This window comes from Plectropomus leopardus, chromosome 3 (genome assembly GCF_008729295.1).
Source record: "Plectropomus leopardus isolate mb chromosome 3, YSFRI_Pleo_2.0, whole genome shotgun sequence".
NCBI classification, from domain to species: Eukaryota; Metazoa; Chordata; class Actinopteri; order Perciformes; family Serranidae; genus Plectropomus; species Plectropomus leopardus.
Window position 1 is genome coordinate 12,884,845 of NC_056465.1, and position 19,202 is coordinate 12,904,046.

General features: G+C 39.0%; 1 protein-coding gene across 1 annotated transcript in view; it reads left to right on the plus strand.

Moving 5' to 3' along the window:
* Window positions 1–11,096: 11,096 nt before the first annotated feature.
* The window catches only part of cachd1 (cache domain containing 1), a 102,536-nt gene continuing 94,430 nt past the window's right edge, over window positions 11,097–19,202 (plus strand). The window contains exon 1 of the mRNA XM_042483872.1: window positions 11,097–11,619. Within this exon, the coding sequence (XP_042339806.1) occupies window positions 11,371–11,619 (249 nt within the window). The 5' untranslated portion in view covers window positions 11,097–11,370. The remainder of the gene's footprint in view (window positions 11,620–19,202) is intronic.

A 19,202-nucleotide genomic window follows, 5' to 3' on the forward strand; every position in this document is an offset into this window, starting at 1 on the left:
AAAAAAAAAAAGGGGGCAAAAAAACTTCAAAGACTCATGTTGCCATGGTAACTGTATGGTGCCTGCTCTAAAGACCCACCCCCCCGTGCGCTCAAACACACATACATGTACTGAGGCAAATGTATTCATAAAAATTGGTGGCAGTGTGCTCTGGGTGCTACTCCCTAGTACTTTAATATTTTTCCATCCATCGCCATCCCTTTCTTTGTGGTCGTCTTCTTCTTCACGTATCCAGCACACATCATATTGATGTGTGTACTGATGGGCACTACTGCAGCTAATTAAAACCCAATAGGGTTAGCAGCAAATGCCTCAGATTCCTTGTGTGAAATGAATGGTTTAGTCTTATCTGAAAGCCTCTTCATGTATCTTTCAGTACTGATGTTTCGAGGTTTGTTCCCTGTAATTACGACATGCTATCACTTCATTGCTATATTGGATCTCATACCAGTTGTAATCAGATCCATGTCCCAGTCCGTCTTTCCGTTTTTTATGTTTGTGTAGACTCAGTTTGGTAAGTGTTGCTTCACTTTTATTGACATTTCAATGGATTTTTTAAGCATAACTTAAACATTCCGAGATAAAGTACCAAGGGTAGGAAGCTGCTGAGTGAACAGGTCAAATTTCATTTAGATTTATTTGATCTGCTTTGATATGATTGGGGCAATTTGATAAGTTGGATGGTCCATACTGAAATATCTCAATCTATTGTTAAATAAATTTGGTACAGACGTTCAGTGTTGTCCACGTTTGCACTTTACAAGAGCTAGTTCAAAGTTTAGTTCATACAGATTTAACAAGAACTAGTTCATGTTCATAATTCACTATTTGAATTTTGAACTAAGTATACAACACCAAAAAATGAAGTAGTTTATGATCATGTGTTCCTTTTATTTTATTTGATTTGATTTTAAAATCTTGTAGTCATCACTCACTCAGATATTTCCTGTTTGGATGCTTCTACTTGATGTGCCATTTCAAAGTCGTTATTGATTTAACTGAGATTCCTGACGGGCATAACTTGCATATAGATCTGAGATTTTTCCTATTGAAATCTGTGTTTTTTTTTTTATCACTGCCCTTCAAATATCCACATGAACTGGCTTTAGCATCACCTGTAGCTGCATTGTCTGAAGTGCCTGTCACTGCTGCTGGTGTTTCGTGAAGTATCGGCACACATGGTCTTATAAATCAGATGCAGATTAAGTCAGAGTAGGGTGGGTCGTGCCTTTGCTATCTTAGGAAACAAAAATTCACTCACTGTTCACCAAAAACATGAGTTCATTTAATGAATGTTCCCCATTAAGCACAGTGATGCATAACACTATAGACATTTACATCAACGTCAGATCCAAATTTCAACTTACCCAATTCTTTACTATAAGCCATAATTTCGCCACACATAGATGTATGCAAAATATTTTTTTATGCCTTGTGTCAAAGCATAATACAGAATCAAACAAGCATGGAAAATGATCTATAATAATTCTTTAATATTTCTTCAACCAGATCTCACCGTAAAAGTATTACATACTAATTGTACATTATGGTGATGTTTTGTTGCCATTCTTATGACCTGGGTACAATTCCCATGCGGTGCATGTGTTTTCTTTTGACTACTTCTTTTGACAACTGTTAATTAGTTTAAGATTTACAGAAATTTTTGTATAGAGACATCGCATGACGCTTTTATTTTGAATATATTTGTCTTTTGTCCGCTGTGTGTCTGTTTCTATCTTCCTAAAAAATGTTCTTCGAAATGTATGTAAGTACTCAGGGAGTAACTTCAAACCAGAGTTATATTTGTTTTATGTGTACACATACTTAGCCAGTAAAGCTGATGTTAAATAACCTTTAGTTATATTATTTGTACATGTTTGTCAATCAACATATTAAGTAGGTAAAGGGGGGCAGAAAGGCTGTGCAAAGGGCCGAAATTTGAATGCCACAACCCTGTTCAAAGATGAAAATCTAATTTTATTAGCATTATTGTCCTGGTGGCCATCGGTAATGTCACGCTGTAAAGGTCACAAGGGTCAATAACCTTAATGTACAGCTCTGTTACCCCTCAACAATGAGTCTGCCTTTATTATCCATTTCTTTCCATTTTTTTTCCTTCCTCTGCCTCTGTCCTTCTTCAATGGCCGTGCGATCAGTGGGTTCTGTCATGCATTAAGAAGAACTGGATCGAGCCGATACGCTGGTGGAGCTCTGCATCTGAAGCTCTGATGCTGCCAGTGAGTTCGGGCCTGCTTGGAACTGGGAGGTTGTTTACATCTAAAATGATTTCAGTTTTAACCGAGGCGCCACGGTAATCAAGAAAGAAAAATCAGCTTAGTCAGTCAGGATCTATTTTGCTGTCACTTGAGACTGTATGTCACAGATAAGTCAGATGAACTTTTTCTAACTCTCTGGTTTGTTGTGCTGTTTTTGTTCTCCTTTGTTTGTCTCTAATTAGACATTGAAAGAAGATGAATGATGATTTCCCTCAACATGATAATGTTGTTGTCTAAACCAGAGAGGAGTATTAGGAGCAGCTGTACCCAAAACATTTCCTCCGAGTGGTTTTGAGGCTGACCCAGGACCAGCTGGGAAGAAAGAGATGGCAAACAGTGAGGACAGTCATGCAATGCATCGCAACCAATGTCATGCAACCAAGTCAGACATCTTACCAACACTTAATGAAAACAATGATTTCAGTGTTAAATAACATAGTTCCAGCTTTGAACAGATAGCGGATTGTTATGTTATTTTACTGCCACGAGGTGTGACTTGTGTTATTAATCTGTTTAAACACGGAAAGTAACCAGACACTCTTTATCAAAGGGATATTTGTGGGGCTGTAGTCCACATGTAGTACATAGTAACAAACAACACTACAGCATCAACATCTAAAGAGCAAAAAGTCAATCAAGAGCAAAACCTAAATTTCGCGATACAGGAAGGCACACAGGGATTGAGTGTTGTTTAATGTTTCATCTCAGTTTTTGCTGAAACATTTTCATCTGTTGGTCAGTTAAAGGAACAGCTTATAAGATTTAGGGGGATTTAGTGGCATCTAGTGGTGAGGATTGCAGATTGCAACCAGCTGAATCTTCTCCTGGTAAGAATTTCCTCAGTGCTCATTGTTCAGGAGGTTTCAGGATGAGCCACATAATCCACAGAGGTCTCCTCCTCTCTAAAACAAAAGGACCAGATGATTTAAGTGGTAAAAACACAGAATAAAGCTGTTTTTCGTGGCAAATTTGTGTTTCTTCAATGCTGTTTGGCATGACACAGATTGCATCTGCAAATATATGCTTACCTATCTTCTCTTATGACTGAATGTATTCTCATCTTAATTCTGATACAGACATTTAGGAGGATTTTACCATGAGCCAGATTATCTGCAGAGGTCTCCTCCTCTCCAAAACCAGCAGAGCCGGTGATTAAAACTGGTGAAAACACTGAATAAAGCAGTTTCACATTCTAAAAAAAAAATCAGTGTTATTCTGAAGCTTTTTGCTTGGCAATTAAATTGCCCTATCTAGAGCCAGTGGAGTGAATAAGTACTTGAAAAGGCAGAACCACCCAGAGGCCGGTGAGGTATTTGTACGAGTGGTGGCCAGCTCTGACAAAACTGTTGAGATTAAGCCTGGCATGAAGTCTAGGTTTGTAAACTCAGGCGAGATGGTGGAGAGCTTCCCTTACAGAACCAAAGCACTTTTTGCATTTGAGGAAACAGATGGAGTACGGCTCAGAATGCCCTTTTCCAAATACCAGACGGGTTTACGTATCATACCTCGACAGTTTCTTGTCCACTCTGGGCTATTACAGAAACATTCTGAGGTAACATTTATGTTCATTTACAGGTGATTTTACACTTAAGAAAACATGGCACCAGTATCAGCCCTGTACAGCCTCTTAAAGACAGAAATGTTATCCAGCAATTAATGTGATTTTAAAAAATTTAAAAACGCGTTATGGATGAACCTTAATTGCATGGCGATTAACGCATTAATGCTGACAGCCCTAATTATATTCCATTTCTGTATCTGTTCTCAATATATTCCCCTAAATCCTAAAAACTCAACCTTTAAAGGGACGACACCTACTGATCAACAGATACAAATATTAAGCCAGAGTTAAAGTAATATTCCAACAGTAAGAATTCACATTACACCTCATTCCCATTGCACAAAAAAACTTCTAACAACCACTAACATCTGGCTTTTTAATGCAATGGGAATGAGTACAATTAGCATTCACACCTAGATCAAATGATTCTGCAGTAGTCACAGGGATTTGTCGCCTCCAGCTCCAATAGCCAGTTGATGGGAACACAACACCTGGGTGAATACACTAATTCTGGCTCCTCATTCGGCAAGATTCCATGACGTGGTGCCACTACTTACTGTCCTTTTCCTCCAAAGCAATGCAAAAACATAGATTCAAATTAGTCTGAACTGAGTTTGAAAGAGAGACTGAATAAGTAAGAGATATATAAAGAGAAGGAACCACCTTTAAGTTTTCAAAGAACTGCTTTCTACTGTTTACATGTTCTCCATTTTGTCCATGACATCGCACGGACACACCAAAATAAGGCCACACACATACAAAAAAGGTACACTCATCTGCTCTAGCTCCATGTACACAACTCTGCTCTACTGACAATGGGACAGCAGTCTAAAGCCTATTGTTAGCGGGTTTACCTGTAGTTGAAAAACCTGTGTGCACGTGTTAATTTTGGTGGGAAATTGGTCTTAGAGAACCATGAAAAGAGAACATAAGCAAAATCATGTCGCCCTGAAGAGAGCAGAATTTGTGTTCTTTCTTTTTAAGAGTGACTCCTCCAGCAGATATTCGGTGAGCTTCTTGTGTATCGCTGTTTATTTCTACCTGTCATATCTTACCTATGTACTATACCTACTGTGTTATGTTAGGGCCTTGTTTTGCCAGGAGGAGTGTTGCTGTAAAAGCCTAACAAGCCTCTATGTGTCACTATCAACCCCTATGTGTCCTGATTACTGCAGTGGGGAATTGTCATGCTCAGTCAGTTGCATCTGGCTTTCTTTACACAGCAAAAGAAACTCCAGTTGTAGCATTGCCTCCTTCTTACACACAGAGACAGCTTCACGAACAGAAGCCGTACAACCTTGCTGAATCTGGCTTCAAATCTAATGTCGACTTCCACAGGTAATGGCTAATATTAGATCCCAAGCCAAATATTTCCTGTTCACGTGTAATAAAAATGGCTCTCAGTCAGAGCTGCCTTTGAAGCCAGATGTGAAACCCCAGTCTTCCTGTCTCTTGCTTTGAACAGAACCTCCCTGCATCTCACCCCAAAATCTCATTTAATATATTCAAAAACCCAAATCCTGGACTAATCAGCCTCACTTTCTCCCCTTTATCTTCCCAAACCAGGTGGCTTTGTGTGTCAGTGCTGTAATTAAAATAATGCAAATGGGGTAATCCTGTAAAACAAATCCTTCCGTCTGTGTTAATGAAGACCCCTACCCACTTTCTTGTGTAATGAAATATTTTTGCTCAGAATAAACCGACAGCGCTCTCTCCGCAGAGACATGGCAGAAAGACAGCCAGTCAGGATTAGTCGTTTTGCAGACAGACGTGTTGCTTTGGCTGAGCTGCAGACTGAAAATGATCCAAGAGATAGAGTGAAATAAAAACAATAAGAGCAAGTCCAACTGGTGCCATATACTGTGTTTTACTGCTTCACGGGCCAACAGTCTCTGTAGGAAAAGACTGATTTGTATTCATCATACCTGATGGTGCATTTTCATAAATAAAACACAAGTTTTTTTTGTTATTGTCTTGGTGAGGTCTATGACTAACTTCTATGAAAAATCTGGGCTATAATACCATCAGAGATTTTTAAATAATTCCCTCTTTGTCTTCTGTCTGCAATGTCTTTTTGCATGTAGCTAACTCAATTCAGTTCAACAGCTCTGCAATAATCCCTACCTTTCATGACGCTTATTATATTCAGGTTTTGTTGAGAATTACATGAGGGTGTTTGGTTGAACATAATTGCTATTTTCTAAGCTGTCATTTGTGAAGCTGTTGAATTAAACAGATATTTATGGTTCTAAATAGGAAAGCTGAAAGCAAGTGGCACAGTCACAGGTTTACCTGGCAGGATGATGAAAATAACATTGGTAATGGCACATGGGTGGTAAATGTAACCTTATTCACAGGTTTGTGTGCTATCCTACAAAAACGCAAACACAACTGCTCAAATTATGTTACTTACCTAATGTAAAGTTATGAACTTAACATAAAGGTACAGAGGTTAGGTTTAGGTAAGTAAAGTTACCGTGGTTAGGTGTAGGCAAAAAAATATCATGTTGACACACCTTAAAATGACTCAGAGTCCACATATTTCCAAACACTGGTCTCCAGGGGAAAATCCTGTATTTTGTGATCCATCTACTACCCTCACCTCTACTTATGAGACTGCTTCCCTCTTTATTCCAGCAGCGCATTGGTCATGTGATGGCAGCCTTCCAAAATGCATGGGTTGTACATGATTTGCTGGCTCTTGATTATGTGGAATGCGTATGAATTTTGGTGGATTAATTTTGGTACAGTGCATGAGAACAGCCCGCGGTGGTGGAGAGGCTAACCACTTGCCCACAGTCTCAGCAGTAGTACCTCCGGCTTGGTTGTGCTTTTCAAGGAATGCAATCTGTTTGCTGGTGGGAAGCCAGTGAGGGACCATGCACTAATAACCTTTACTGCTCTCTCTAGGTGCACGAAACAGGTGATAGAGGGGCAAGTGTTTCAGTAATTTAGCCCCACATTATGTATTCTGTCCTACAAATATCCAAGTGGTTGTTTCCTGTTTGACTGCGATCTAACCAGCATGTGCGTAGTCATGCGTGTGGGGAAACTTTTTTGGAAATGTAGAAGTGATAATTTTAGTCTGTTTTATAACCATTTTTATAATCACATTGCCAAACTACAAACTATAGCATTGCATCCTCTGTCATCACTGAATTCAAAAATGTATTTATTACCTGCACCACATCTGCCACATTGCAGAGCAAATCTGTTATGGCACCTCAAGGCACCCAGACCTCTCATACTGCATGCCTAAGCTGCCGAACAGGACAGGTTAGAAAAAAAAAAAGCCACATTATGTGCTTTATAAATATACTGGATTGGATTGAATTTAACAAACGGACCCTTGTCTTAATGGAAATCTAGTGTGCAAATGGGCCTGTCGATATGTCAAGTCTTTTTCTGACCTTGATTCCTTTTTTTGAAAGATCTGTGCAGAACAGAGCAGAAAAAATCTTGTGGCAGTACTACACACACACACACGCACGCATGCATGCACACGCACACACACACACGCGCACACACACGCACACACACAAATAACAGGTGTGGAGCAGAGAGAAACAGGTTTTAGAAATTGTCAAAATTAATAAATACCAACAGCAGCACTCTGATGAGGTCAGCTGGGCCTCTGTGGCTGAGAGGAGAAATTGACCATATCATTTTAAAAAGGAATTTAACATTTACTTTGAGTTATTTTAGTCTGCTTCAGATTATGTTAATTCATACACTCGTTCTAATGTTTGCACAAGGAGCTTTATATATTTTCTCCTGTGCAAATATCACAACCAATTCAGGAAATGAACATGCTTCACAGTCTCCATTTGTGTCCTTATAAATCAAAAACGGCTTTCAAATAAACTTTTGCCTGTTGAACTCAGAGTTGAAGGTGAAACCACTAGAAAACAAGGCTTTTCTGGGGAAGTGATAATGTATGTGGTGCACACACTACATCTGACCACTCAACAAACACACTTGTGTTTGTTAAGTGTCTAAAAGAAACTGACGGGCACGCAAACATCTGATGGCGTCTGCAGCCAAAGATGCAGACAGACGAGCCATTCAGGAGCCAAGCAGAGTCTGGAGGCAGGAACTCTTTTCCTGCTGCAGATCCCTGGTGTTGGCGCACTGCATCCATCACACTTGTATTTCACAAGAGGAGCCATCCATATGAATTAAATCTTGAGAGGACAATTGGAAACAAATTTTGGTGAAAGAAAGAAATGGTTCACATTATGAGTTGCAGAAAAAATACAATTGGTGGTCATAATATCATAGTTTTTCTTTAAAAAATCATTCACATCATCTACATTGTTAACTTAGGATATTCAGTAAATTGACTTCTTCCACTGCAATACTAAACTTCTTTGCAACCCATTTAACAATATGAGGTTGTCAGACACCACAGGCCAAAAACGCATCTTTATTTGACAGGCGATATTTCAGTTAAGAGGCATTGAAATTATTTTGGCTCCCATGTGGAACGATCATGGTGGGCAGGCTGCTCTATACTTACTATGATCAAGACGCGTGACTAAACATGGTTGACTGACTCACTAAAACATAAAAATTATATATATATTTGCAGACTCTGCAGAAAGTGGATGCATCATGACATGAAAATGAAAAATAACCATCTCACAGTTGATGCTAGAACGAGTTCACAGATGTTTTAGCTACTTGTCAGGGTCTCAAACCAAACTTAAAGGGATAGTCTGGATTTTTCATGGGTTGTATGGGGTACTAATCTTGGTCAGTGTGTTACATACAATAGATAGGAAAGCTTTACAATGTACTGCTGTGGACAGATGCATCAGAAAATGTATTTTAGCCACCTAAAAAAGTCACACCTATAAGAACTGTAACAGTTTAAGTATACTCTATTTTGAGAATATTTTCACTGCTTTACCTTTCCATCAGACAGCCCGTTCCAACAAGCCATTAACGGCTTCAGTTCTCAATCTATGCTCTCATCAAAGCCACCAGACTCCATTGAGGAAACCAGTGATTTAACATCGCAGATCACAGGAGCTGCTGGTCTACTTCTGCTCAATCAGTTTGTGTTATTGTGTGACTTTGGTGAATCCAAACTAACCCTTTTAAATGCCAAAATCACACAGTAACGACAAAGGAAATATTAAATCAATGTTTTTATCAGTGGAGTCTGGCTTTGAAAAGAGCAACGTACCAGCTTCAGTTTTGGGTCTGGAATTGCTATCTGATGGCAGGGGTAACTGTGAAAATACTTTAAATATAGTGTACAATTATACTGATATTGGGTTTTTTTGAGGTGGGACTTTTATTAGACGGCTAAAATATTTTCCTTTTTTTTTTTTGCTTACCCCTCCTCCGCTGTACATCGCTTAGCGCCCATGTTGGACTCCTGCCTGCTTCTCCAAACTGGGGATGTGCTGACTGACATCTATCTGTAATAAACTAACAATGGACCTCATACAACCCCACTCCACAAAAATCAAACCTCTCCTTTAAAGACTTTTAAAACCTCTATGTTATAGAAATGTGTTTGATTATTCTTGCACTTCACAACTACATCAGTGATAAGCTTTTGAAAAATTCCTTCAAAAGCCTTCCCTGACTGTCTGTGATGATGATGATTTATTACGAGCTGATGGGTTGAGGACCTGAAAAGACTTTCCTGTCAATTCCAGTGCGAATGATACATAGCAAGCAACACGACACCACCTGCAGAGAATCTTATTAAATGACCAACAGAACTGCATGGAAGATCGCCTATGCTTACCTTCCATTACATCTGTCTGTCTAAACATGTATAGATAGATTTGGTAAAGAATGATTTACTTTTTTGATTAAAATCTTGATGGTGCAAAGCACTGAGATCAACTTTGGCATCTACTTTTAAAAACTGACTCTATTACCTATGTGGTTAACTTTATGAACAAGAACATGTTCGCCTATAGGAGTGAATATTTTTAGGACTTTATTTCATGTGACACACACAGCAAATATCAGTTTCACTGCTTTAGTCCTCAAATGTTTTAAATTCAAAATTGTGTACTTTTTTCAAGAAAACAAATCATTGTTTAACCAGAAAATACCCCAAAAGTTACAAAAAGCAGTGTGAAGGATGAGGAGAGGCCAACTTGTGCAGCTGCAAATTAAATACACTCTGCAATCCAACAATGTACACTGAGAGAGCACTGATTGGAGGCCAGCTGTTGGACAGGGTGGAGTACTGTTACACCTCAAAACCTCACACCACTGACAACAAGATTCTTTAATGTATGATTTTATTTTGCAGTCAGAAACCAAAATGTGATTTATCCAAATACATAAGCCTCTGCTCCTTCTCGAGGCTGCTCAGCCAAGGTGAAATTGAAGTTGCAACAAAAAGAAGAACTGGAATCTTACAGGAGTGGAGTCTGCTGGTTGCTGCTTTTTTCACCACAACCGACAATGGGATATCCCATACACCACTAATTTGTGTGCCTGTGCAAAAAAAAAAAAAAAAGAAAGAAAATACAAGAAATCACATAAAGGTCACTAAAATTAATTTTGAGGGCAATTTATCCATGTTCTATTAATTTTCTATTTAATGTTCTTTATTTGTCAAGCCACACAGGCAGGCACAATTAGCAGTTGAAATGTAGGCTACCTCTTTGTGTATCCCTCTTTTATAAACACACATGCACACATACACACACATACACACACACACACACACACACACACACACACACACACACAAAAACAGGACAAAATTTGCAAATTTGCACATACCTTATTCTCTTGTTGTGTATTGATTATTAATGTTTATAAGCTAATTTATGTCTCGTTAGCTGTTGTCCTTGTTGGTATGTTTATAATAAATCTAATAAATATAAGTTGTGTTATTTATTATTTATTATTTTGCTACCATTTGTATTCCTTAATGAATAAAAACGCATCCAACCATTTGCAGAAACTTTACTGTAACTTTTCAGACTTTCCTTTCGGTGCCTGCTCACAATAGTGTTTGAAGGAGGAAGTTTCTCGGATTTTTAAGAAATAATTTCTATGGTCCCGCTGAACGAATTTGTGCATTTAGAGTCACTCATAGTCGTCCGTTTTTCGTGTTTGCTGTTTTCCCAGCAGTACTTGAAGTCATCGCGAGAGCCTGATCCATTGATCCGGAGATCCAGGCGCCGGTAGGACTCTTGTGTTTCCACGCCTCCCACTTTCACCCCCATTGTGGTGAATCTCCGGCTCACACACACTTTGCCAGACTTCCAGGAGTTGGGACGACTGACCGAAGACGGAACACAGACAACGTTAAAAAAAGAAAGAAAAATAAAACCGTGTCTTCTTCTCCGCATGGATCTATTTTCTTCTCTCGAGGGGTTTGAAGGAGCTGCAATGTTTCGCGCTGCCGTGAATGTTGGAGACTTGTACCGGAGAGAAAGGGCACACGTCCTCTACGCTGCAAAGTTGTAAAAGTAGTTTCCCTTGAAGTTTTTTTTCCGCCACCAGCTCAGACTCGGTGTTTCTGTAGCCTGTACACCCACAGCCATCATGGCGAGGCGGACGGCGGAGAAACCTCCGCTTTTGACGCCGAATACATGCGCTGCTTTCCGGGATAAACACCTTCACTTTCACAGGGGCTTGTTGGCTTTTTCTTGGATCTTCGTTTTAATCTGCTCGGCTCTTTCTTGTGGATATTGCGGAGCCGAGACGGAGTTTTCCATCCTGGAAGAAGCGCAAGTTTTGGCCGATCAGATGAAGAAGCTGTCCTCTCAGGAGCTGGGAGTCTTTACGATGCAGGTAAACGTGGAGGAGAAATGTTTTTTAATTGTGCTTGTGTGATAGAAAACGGAGGTAGTTCAGGAGTTGAAAGATCCAAACTGGCACAAACAGGATTGTCAAAAATAATTTGATAATCACAGAGGGAAACTTTTTTTTGTCAGAAATGCTAAAGTGTTACGAAACAATCAGCTCTTTGGTCGCAGTGCAACAACAGGCGCTTTGAAGTTGGGATGCATTTATCTGGGACATCAACACGCTGGAGGTTTGCTGTGCTTTGGGAGGCTTGTGTTTCACCTTTTATTCACACCTAATCTGCTCAAAAAGACCAACTATTACAAAACAGCAATCATATCAACACATTTCACTGTGTGTGTTTACTAAAAACAGGTGAATCAACTGTCACCTGTAATGTTTATCACGAGGAATCAGCTATGAAGCAACATTTCATTGTAGACTGGCCCTCATCCAAGCCAATACACTGATGCCTGCTTACAAACATGCACGCATGCCATTGTGCACATGAAGAAAAAAAAGCTGGTTATAATTCCACATGCCTTCCAGTGTGTCTGAGAATATGTGCTATGTAGGTCTCCTGATAAATCAAATAACAGCAATAAATCAATTTGATCTGAGCTGGCTGCAGCTCACACACCCAGTGAGAAAACCAGCTTCTGGACTCAAGGAGAACTGATACTGCTCATGATTAAATACTAACAATTTTTTGTGAAGCACATTATTTAGACTGAAACATACCGTCAGTGCTGCAGCTAACAATTATGTCATTATTAGTTAATATACTCATGATTTAACTGGAGTCTTGGTGGAAGAACTAGTAAAAAAGCGCAAGTTGTCCGGTGCTTGTTAAATTCGACCAGCAATCCAAGAAGATATTCAGTTTGCAATGATAAAGGAGAAAAGCAGCAAATAGAATACCTCTTTTTTTTGCTTGATAGAGGTATCAAATTATGACTAAAATTTTGATAATTTTTTGTCACTCGATTTATTGTCTCAACTCTGCTTGCAGCTGACATGATTTGAGTGTTTCATTAGAGGTGAGATGCTTTTGTGTCCCTTTTTTCTTCCCTGTTCGAGACACAACACCCATTCTTCTAGCAAACAGTAACCCTATTATGGTGATGAGTGTGTCCCCATGTTAGATTATGTAAACCTTGACTGATCATTGATTTTACAGCTGTAACGGTCAGTCAGTTCAGGAATTTTAGAAGCAAATGTGCAAAAAAAAAAAGAAGCAGTTTCTAGCTAATAAAATGTTAATATCTGCTGTTTTTCTTAGTATTTCATGATAGTAAACTGATAATAATTGGACTTGAATTAGAGCTGAAAAGATAAGTCAATGAATCAATCAGTTGTTTGAACAGAAAATTAAGCTACATCTATTGGAGTAGTTAAATTCATTCATTTTTATTTATTTTCATGCTGTTTATATTTATCTTATTTGATCATACACTCAACGCTTTAGTTTTTGGACTGTCGGTTGAACAAACAAAAATTTTTCGCTCTTTTCTGGCATTTTTTTAGACCAATTAATTATCGAGCACATAATTAGCAGATTAATCAATAATGCAAATAATGTTTTGCTGCAGCCCTGATGTATTTAACGTGTGAACTGCAATATTTCTTTGCCACGTTCATGCATTCAGACCTGCGTTGAGTCACCAAATGGCAGGAGGTGCAGGGTGCAGTGCTGGGTGCTGCAGGGTGCGAGGGGGGTTGTTTAGCACTTCAGAGGCAGAGGAGCTCACAGGCCCTGAACACAGAGGCGAGGCAGCGGGGGGGCCCTGCCCCCAAATGGTGTTTCATCTTCTCTGCTTCCACACTGAGCCGCCTTCATCCCGGCTCTGGGAGTCGCCTTTGAGGACTTCCTCTGATCCCCCTGGATCCGCCTTTTGTCACCGCTCATCCTTCCCTGAGCTCCAGTTTGTGTCTCATTCCTGTTCTCTCCATCATTTTCTCAGCTGTGTTATTTTGCTTTGTATTAATCCTGTTTTCTTGGTGCACGCAGTCCAAATAATCGCCCTTCTTGTTCTCTGTGTTTTGTTCCTTCTGTCTTTATTTTCATATCAGTGTAAAATTGCTCTATCAGCTGCAAAGATGTAATTAATGCAGAATTATTTTGGCTTCTCTCACTCACTTTATTTTTAATGACGCTATTTGAGATTATTTATGAAAGCACAGATTTCGGCGTCATCCCCCTGTATCGTGGGAAAACCGCTTTGAGGCAATCATGTTGTTGTACAAGCTGTGAAAATCTGACTTGGCATGAGGCTAATGTGAGTTTGATTGAAGCGGTACATTTCATGGATTTGTTAGAGTGGTTTCGCTCCACAAATGTGAGAGATGTGCATCCAGTAAAAATAGTCGGCATCTGCCCGTGAAAACAACTGCAGCAATCTGTCGGCTATGCTGTCCGTGTGGACACCTGCTCTGATGCTCAGATGTGGTCTGACTCGCCGTCTGCAGGTGTGTCTATTGAACTGGATTTCACTTAATCTTTCTGTCTCTTTGGTATTTTGTCCTTTTTTTGCCTTTGCAGTGATTTTCCACACATAAAATGAGTTTATATCCAAACAACACCATTGCCCTCAAGTTTGGATTTCTGGTGTCACGGCTTTCATTCATTATCTCTTTGAGGTAGTTTTTTGTCTGCTTCCTTGTTTTGCACAGAGACTTCAACATGCAAGAGTTTATGCTGTACTATTTCGGTGAAGATCTAAAGGGTTTTGTTATCAAGCCAGCATCCCAGCATCTCAGTTTAAAACGTAATTCTACCTCTTCCGCTCCACCCCTCATTCACTTGCAGATGTGTAATTTGAGGCTTTCCTTGTCAGTGCTCCTGAGTCACTGGGTCAACCTTGTTCAATCTGTCATTGAGTTACTCTATTATCAGGGGACACAAGGGTGTACAGTCGACACTCTGTTTAAGTTGATAGGTCAACTTTTCAGAGGATGTTCTTCTTTCAGGTATGTTGTAAAGGCAATTCCCTGTGAGGTTTAAAGATTTTTTTAAAGGTATTCTGCCTCAACCTGCTGCACTTAGTTCTAGTCATTTTTATTTACTTGGTTGATTACAATCTGATTGTTGCAACGGCACACTGTAAAGATTGCTGCAGGGCTGCAACTAACTGTTATTCTCGTTATTGATTATTCTGTCGGTTTCTCAATTTTCGTTGGTTTAGTCAATAAAATGTCAGTTGTGCCCATTCAAAATTTCAAACCAAGCTTAACTGATCTATTGGCTGATATTGACCTATCACAGATATATTTTATTAAGATATAATGTTTTTACTACAGTTACAGTCGTTGCTGTTGTGATACAGCCTTGTAATATTTATCTTTTGATGAACTTTTTAAAATTGTCTTCTCTCAGTGGTATTGTTTGCTGTGGTATTGATAACAGTATTGCATATTGATATTCATCAGAATCAGGTTTATTTGTCACTTCCATAATGCATTAGGCATACATGGGAGCAAAATACCATCGTCCACGGATCAGAGTAAGATTTAATATGTAAAAGACATATTCCATGGTAATTTCTATTGAGAAATTTAGTGTCATTAATGACAAAGAAAAGCGTCAACATCTCATTGTTGAGAAGTTGGAACCAGTAAATGTTTGTGGCATTTTATTTTTTTTAAAAAAGTAAAAAAAGTCAATGAATCACGTGTCAAAATAGTTGAAAATAAATGTCTATTTTCAGCTCTGTTCTACCGACAGGTTCATGATAACGCATTAATTATAATCATCCGCTTTCACACACTGTCAGTAAATATGTAGATGTTGTATCTTGATTAGTGTAGCCTCTTGTAACATTAAAACAACAGTTTAAGTGTATTGCATTAAATTTCCAGCTCTGACATGGTATGTCTTTTGTTGTACTTGTTTATTATTTTTATTTATTTACAACAGCGTGGCTTATGTCAAGTTGTTGCTGTTGCATACATTTTTTGTAACTTCTGGCTTTGTCTCTTAGAGTGTAAATCAGCAAGTACAGAATATCCCCCGATGTTAGGAAACGATTTTATATCTGAATGCTTTGTGCCATGCGCCTCTCAGTGGTTGTTTCGAGAGGAGACAATCTTCACTCATATGCAGCTAATGAGCATTTAACGTCAGATTTTCTGCAGCTTAAAGCAGGAGGGTTTTACACAGCAGTTTGATCTCGGATCTAAATTTGAAATTCAGTCTCCTTTCTTTTAATCCATGTTACTTAAACATTGGGTTGGTGCTTTAGACGGCTAGAGCCAGGACCATGGCGCATATTTCCAGCCACAGTTGCAGTAACACACACTTGTTCACTGCTGGGAGCAAACTGCTGTGCATAGACTGTCAGAAAGAGATCACTCATCACTGTGTGAAAGGTCCACCCCACTTTCTTTTACTGGGAGGCTATTTACACACTGTTGGCTGATTATTTACAAAGGAAATTTCACTTTGTTAGTTTTAAGGGCCTTAATCCTTGGAGAAGTGTGGTTTGTTATTGAGGCTGGCTCGTCCAGTATCCCCGGCCCCCCCTAATTGAATATTGATAGTAATTTGAGGGCAATAGAGGTTTGTGCAGGAAAAGAAAAAATTGGTGCAGCTCCGGTACTATCATTAGGCCCTGATTTTCTGGGCTGGGTTTGGTCCAAGGGCAACACCAGTTGAGGGGCTATCACAGAGCCCCGGTCCCTGCTTTGTTGCTTTTTCTCACTCAGACTATATTTTTGTTGAGGGCTTTTTTAACATATCTATATATATGTTCTCTCTTCTGTTTCTCTTTGTTTCCACCTGCTTTTATTTGAATCTTGCTTCTCTGCCCTTTTGTTTTTTGTGTCTCTCAGCTGCCGTATTTCTTCTCTTTGCTTTACTCTGTATTGAATCAGTTGCAGAGACAGACGAGGAGGAGGAGGCGGATATATAGCAGGACATCAGAATTCATGCTAGGCTCTCTGCAGTACGGCTTCAAAGCCCTGTTACTTCTTACTGCATTGCCTGCATGGCTGTGTGCTCAAACAGTCAAGGTTACCAAGAGCCTCACAGGCCCTCTGCTACGTGTCGGACTATTACAATCTCTCATTCATTCTCTCTTTTCCTTTAGAGTCTTTACTTTTTTTGTTTTGTGGTCCAACATTTTTCACGTCCAAGGATATTCTGTTAAATTAATAATGTTAAGCTAAATTTATGTATGATCTGCTCCAGTCTCGCATGTGAAAGCACTCCATATAGGGCTGTGTGTTCACTTGAGTAGCAGGTTTTAGGATTTATAGTCTATGAAAGAAGAGCACATGTATAACAATAACACTCATCTAAAGGGCAAATGAACACTTAGGTGTTAAATATATCTCCGAGCACATTCCTGCACTTTTAGTTGAGGATGAGATGGGGCTCTTTTTGTTGCCCACCCCTCAGGGTGGAGAGGTTTCGTAACGTAACCAAATATTCCCTCTCAGCTAGTCAAGTATTTCAAACCATAGGATATAGAAACATATCTTGAGTGGAGGATGGATACTCTCTTTTGTCTTGTGTTTATCATTTTCACGCTCAAAGGAGTATGATGTAGAATACTGAGCTAAACTTTGGTTTAAGCTTCATTCAAGACCGTGGATGGATTACTGAACAGGCCTACTGGGCACAGGCCCTGGGGCCCAAAGTGTTAGGGGTCCCCCTGGTCAGTGACACAAAAAACAGGCAGAAAAACCACAAAGAGACACAAAACAACTAAAAAGTACACATTATAAAAAAGATGAATTATGATGAGGGAGGGGGATTGACATTATTATTACCAATTATTAATAGGTATGGATGCATATTGCCAAGATCTGATATGCCGATACATAACAACTAATTTTGCCAATAATCGATACAGAAATCAATATAATCACTTTTTTTCCCCACCTAAATGTAGTGGTCCATCAAGTCTTTTCTGAAATTACCATCATATTATGCATTGTCATGGCCTCCCAGCTGATGGAGACATAAAATACAATGCTTTTCGGTGTTTGTAATATTAATTTATTGTGCAAAATAAGAAAGAATAAGAAAAAAAAGAAAAAAAAAAAGAAAATAAGAAAAAATGAAGTCTGTATTGGTTTGTTATAGCAGCAGAAATCACCCGGTTAGCCGATGATATTTCATTTTAAAGCCAGTATTTGCCGATACTGATGACGTGCTGATATTATCAGACAGTCCTTATTGTTAACATTAGAAACCAAGATTAATCTTTTGATTGCCTGCTAGAATGAGGTAATGAGGTAATTTTTGCTGCAGTAATGACTGAAGTGGGATAAACAGACTGTATCTTACTTGATAAAACAGATTTTGAAAAATTTAGAGGTTGAAAAAAGGTAATAAATTGCAATGTATCACAACATATGTTATCATGATATGATGGTACAAGGCATATCGCAGCGATATTGTATTGTGGGGCCTCTGGTGACATCCACCTCTGATATTAGAAACAAAAAACACCAACTAAAAAATACAAAAACAAAATAACCACAAAGTCTTCATGTCTATGTAGGACAAGTGGTGGGGCCTTTTGGGTATCTGTGCCCAGGGACCCACTGTCTCATAATCCACCCATGCTCAAGACCCTGGTCTCCATATTACTGCTAAACAACCCCATCAAGATTTTGTATGATTATATGTGCTTAACAGTGATGTTTTGCTTCACGTGGCTGTTGCTAAGTTTTATACTGGTTCTGATTCACTGAAGTAGCCTACTTTTTAAGGATTTCTTTTCTAAATTTGCTCAAATTTCAAATGCAAAACCCCCAGAAATAATATGAATTTAATTTTTTGGCTGCTTTTGGGTGAGAGCAATTAGTTGGAAATGCAAAAATCGATGCTTCACTATGTTCAACAGCTGATTGCAATGTTTTCTATCCTCTGTTTGATAGGCAGGTAGTGTACATCGAGTTTTTCGAGCTCTTTCACCTAAATCAAGAGAAAGCGTGAACCTAATCAGTGAAGTTCAAATCAAAACAATAAGTTAAAAGACGTTAAAACGGTTGAGCTGCACAACTGAGTGATAATTCTGAGTCCTTTCACATAACACAGGGTGAATTCATACACCGTCTTAAAAGTATTTATTATAGCTGCTTTAATTGAACAGTTTAGTGCAGATCTAATAACCTGTGTTTATATTTTCATATCAAAGTAGACATTAGGAGCCACTCTGGATTGAATGCTGTCTCACTGTATTGAACGTCTGTTAGGTTTTAAAAATGTTGTAGGGATTTCTTCCTCCTTCTGTTTCTTGCGTGGGATGTTCAGGTTGTCTGAGCTACAGGTGCTTTGCATTAGTCTGCCCTATATTGCATTGTGACGGCACAACTGCTCCTTTTTAGTCCAACCGTAAATCGTGATGTGCCTTAGTGGTTTACGAGCCTGTGCTGAACTATCTGCACCTCTCGTTTTTTTCCACTTTTAACGTTTTTTTCCAAACTTTTGTTGCAGGGAACATTTTTTTAACACTTTCACACGCAGTTATTTATTCTTGGTGCCAACTTGCGGCTGATACTGGAATACTTAAAATTCCAAATTTTATTGTTTCTTGTGTATGTGCTTTGGTATGCTTTTTGTTTCTCAATTTTATCCA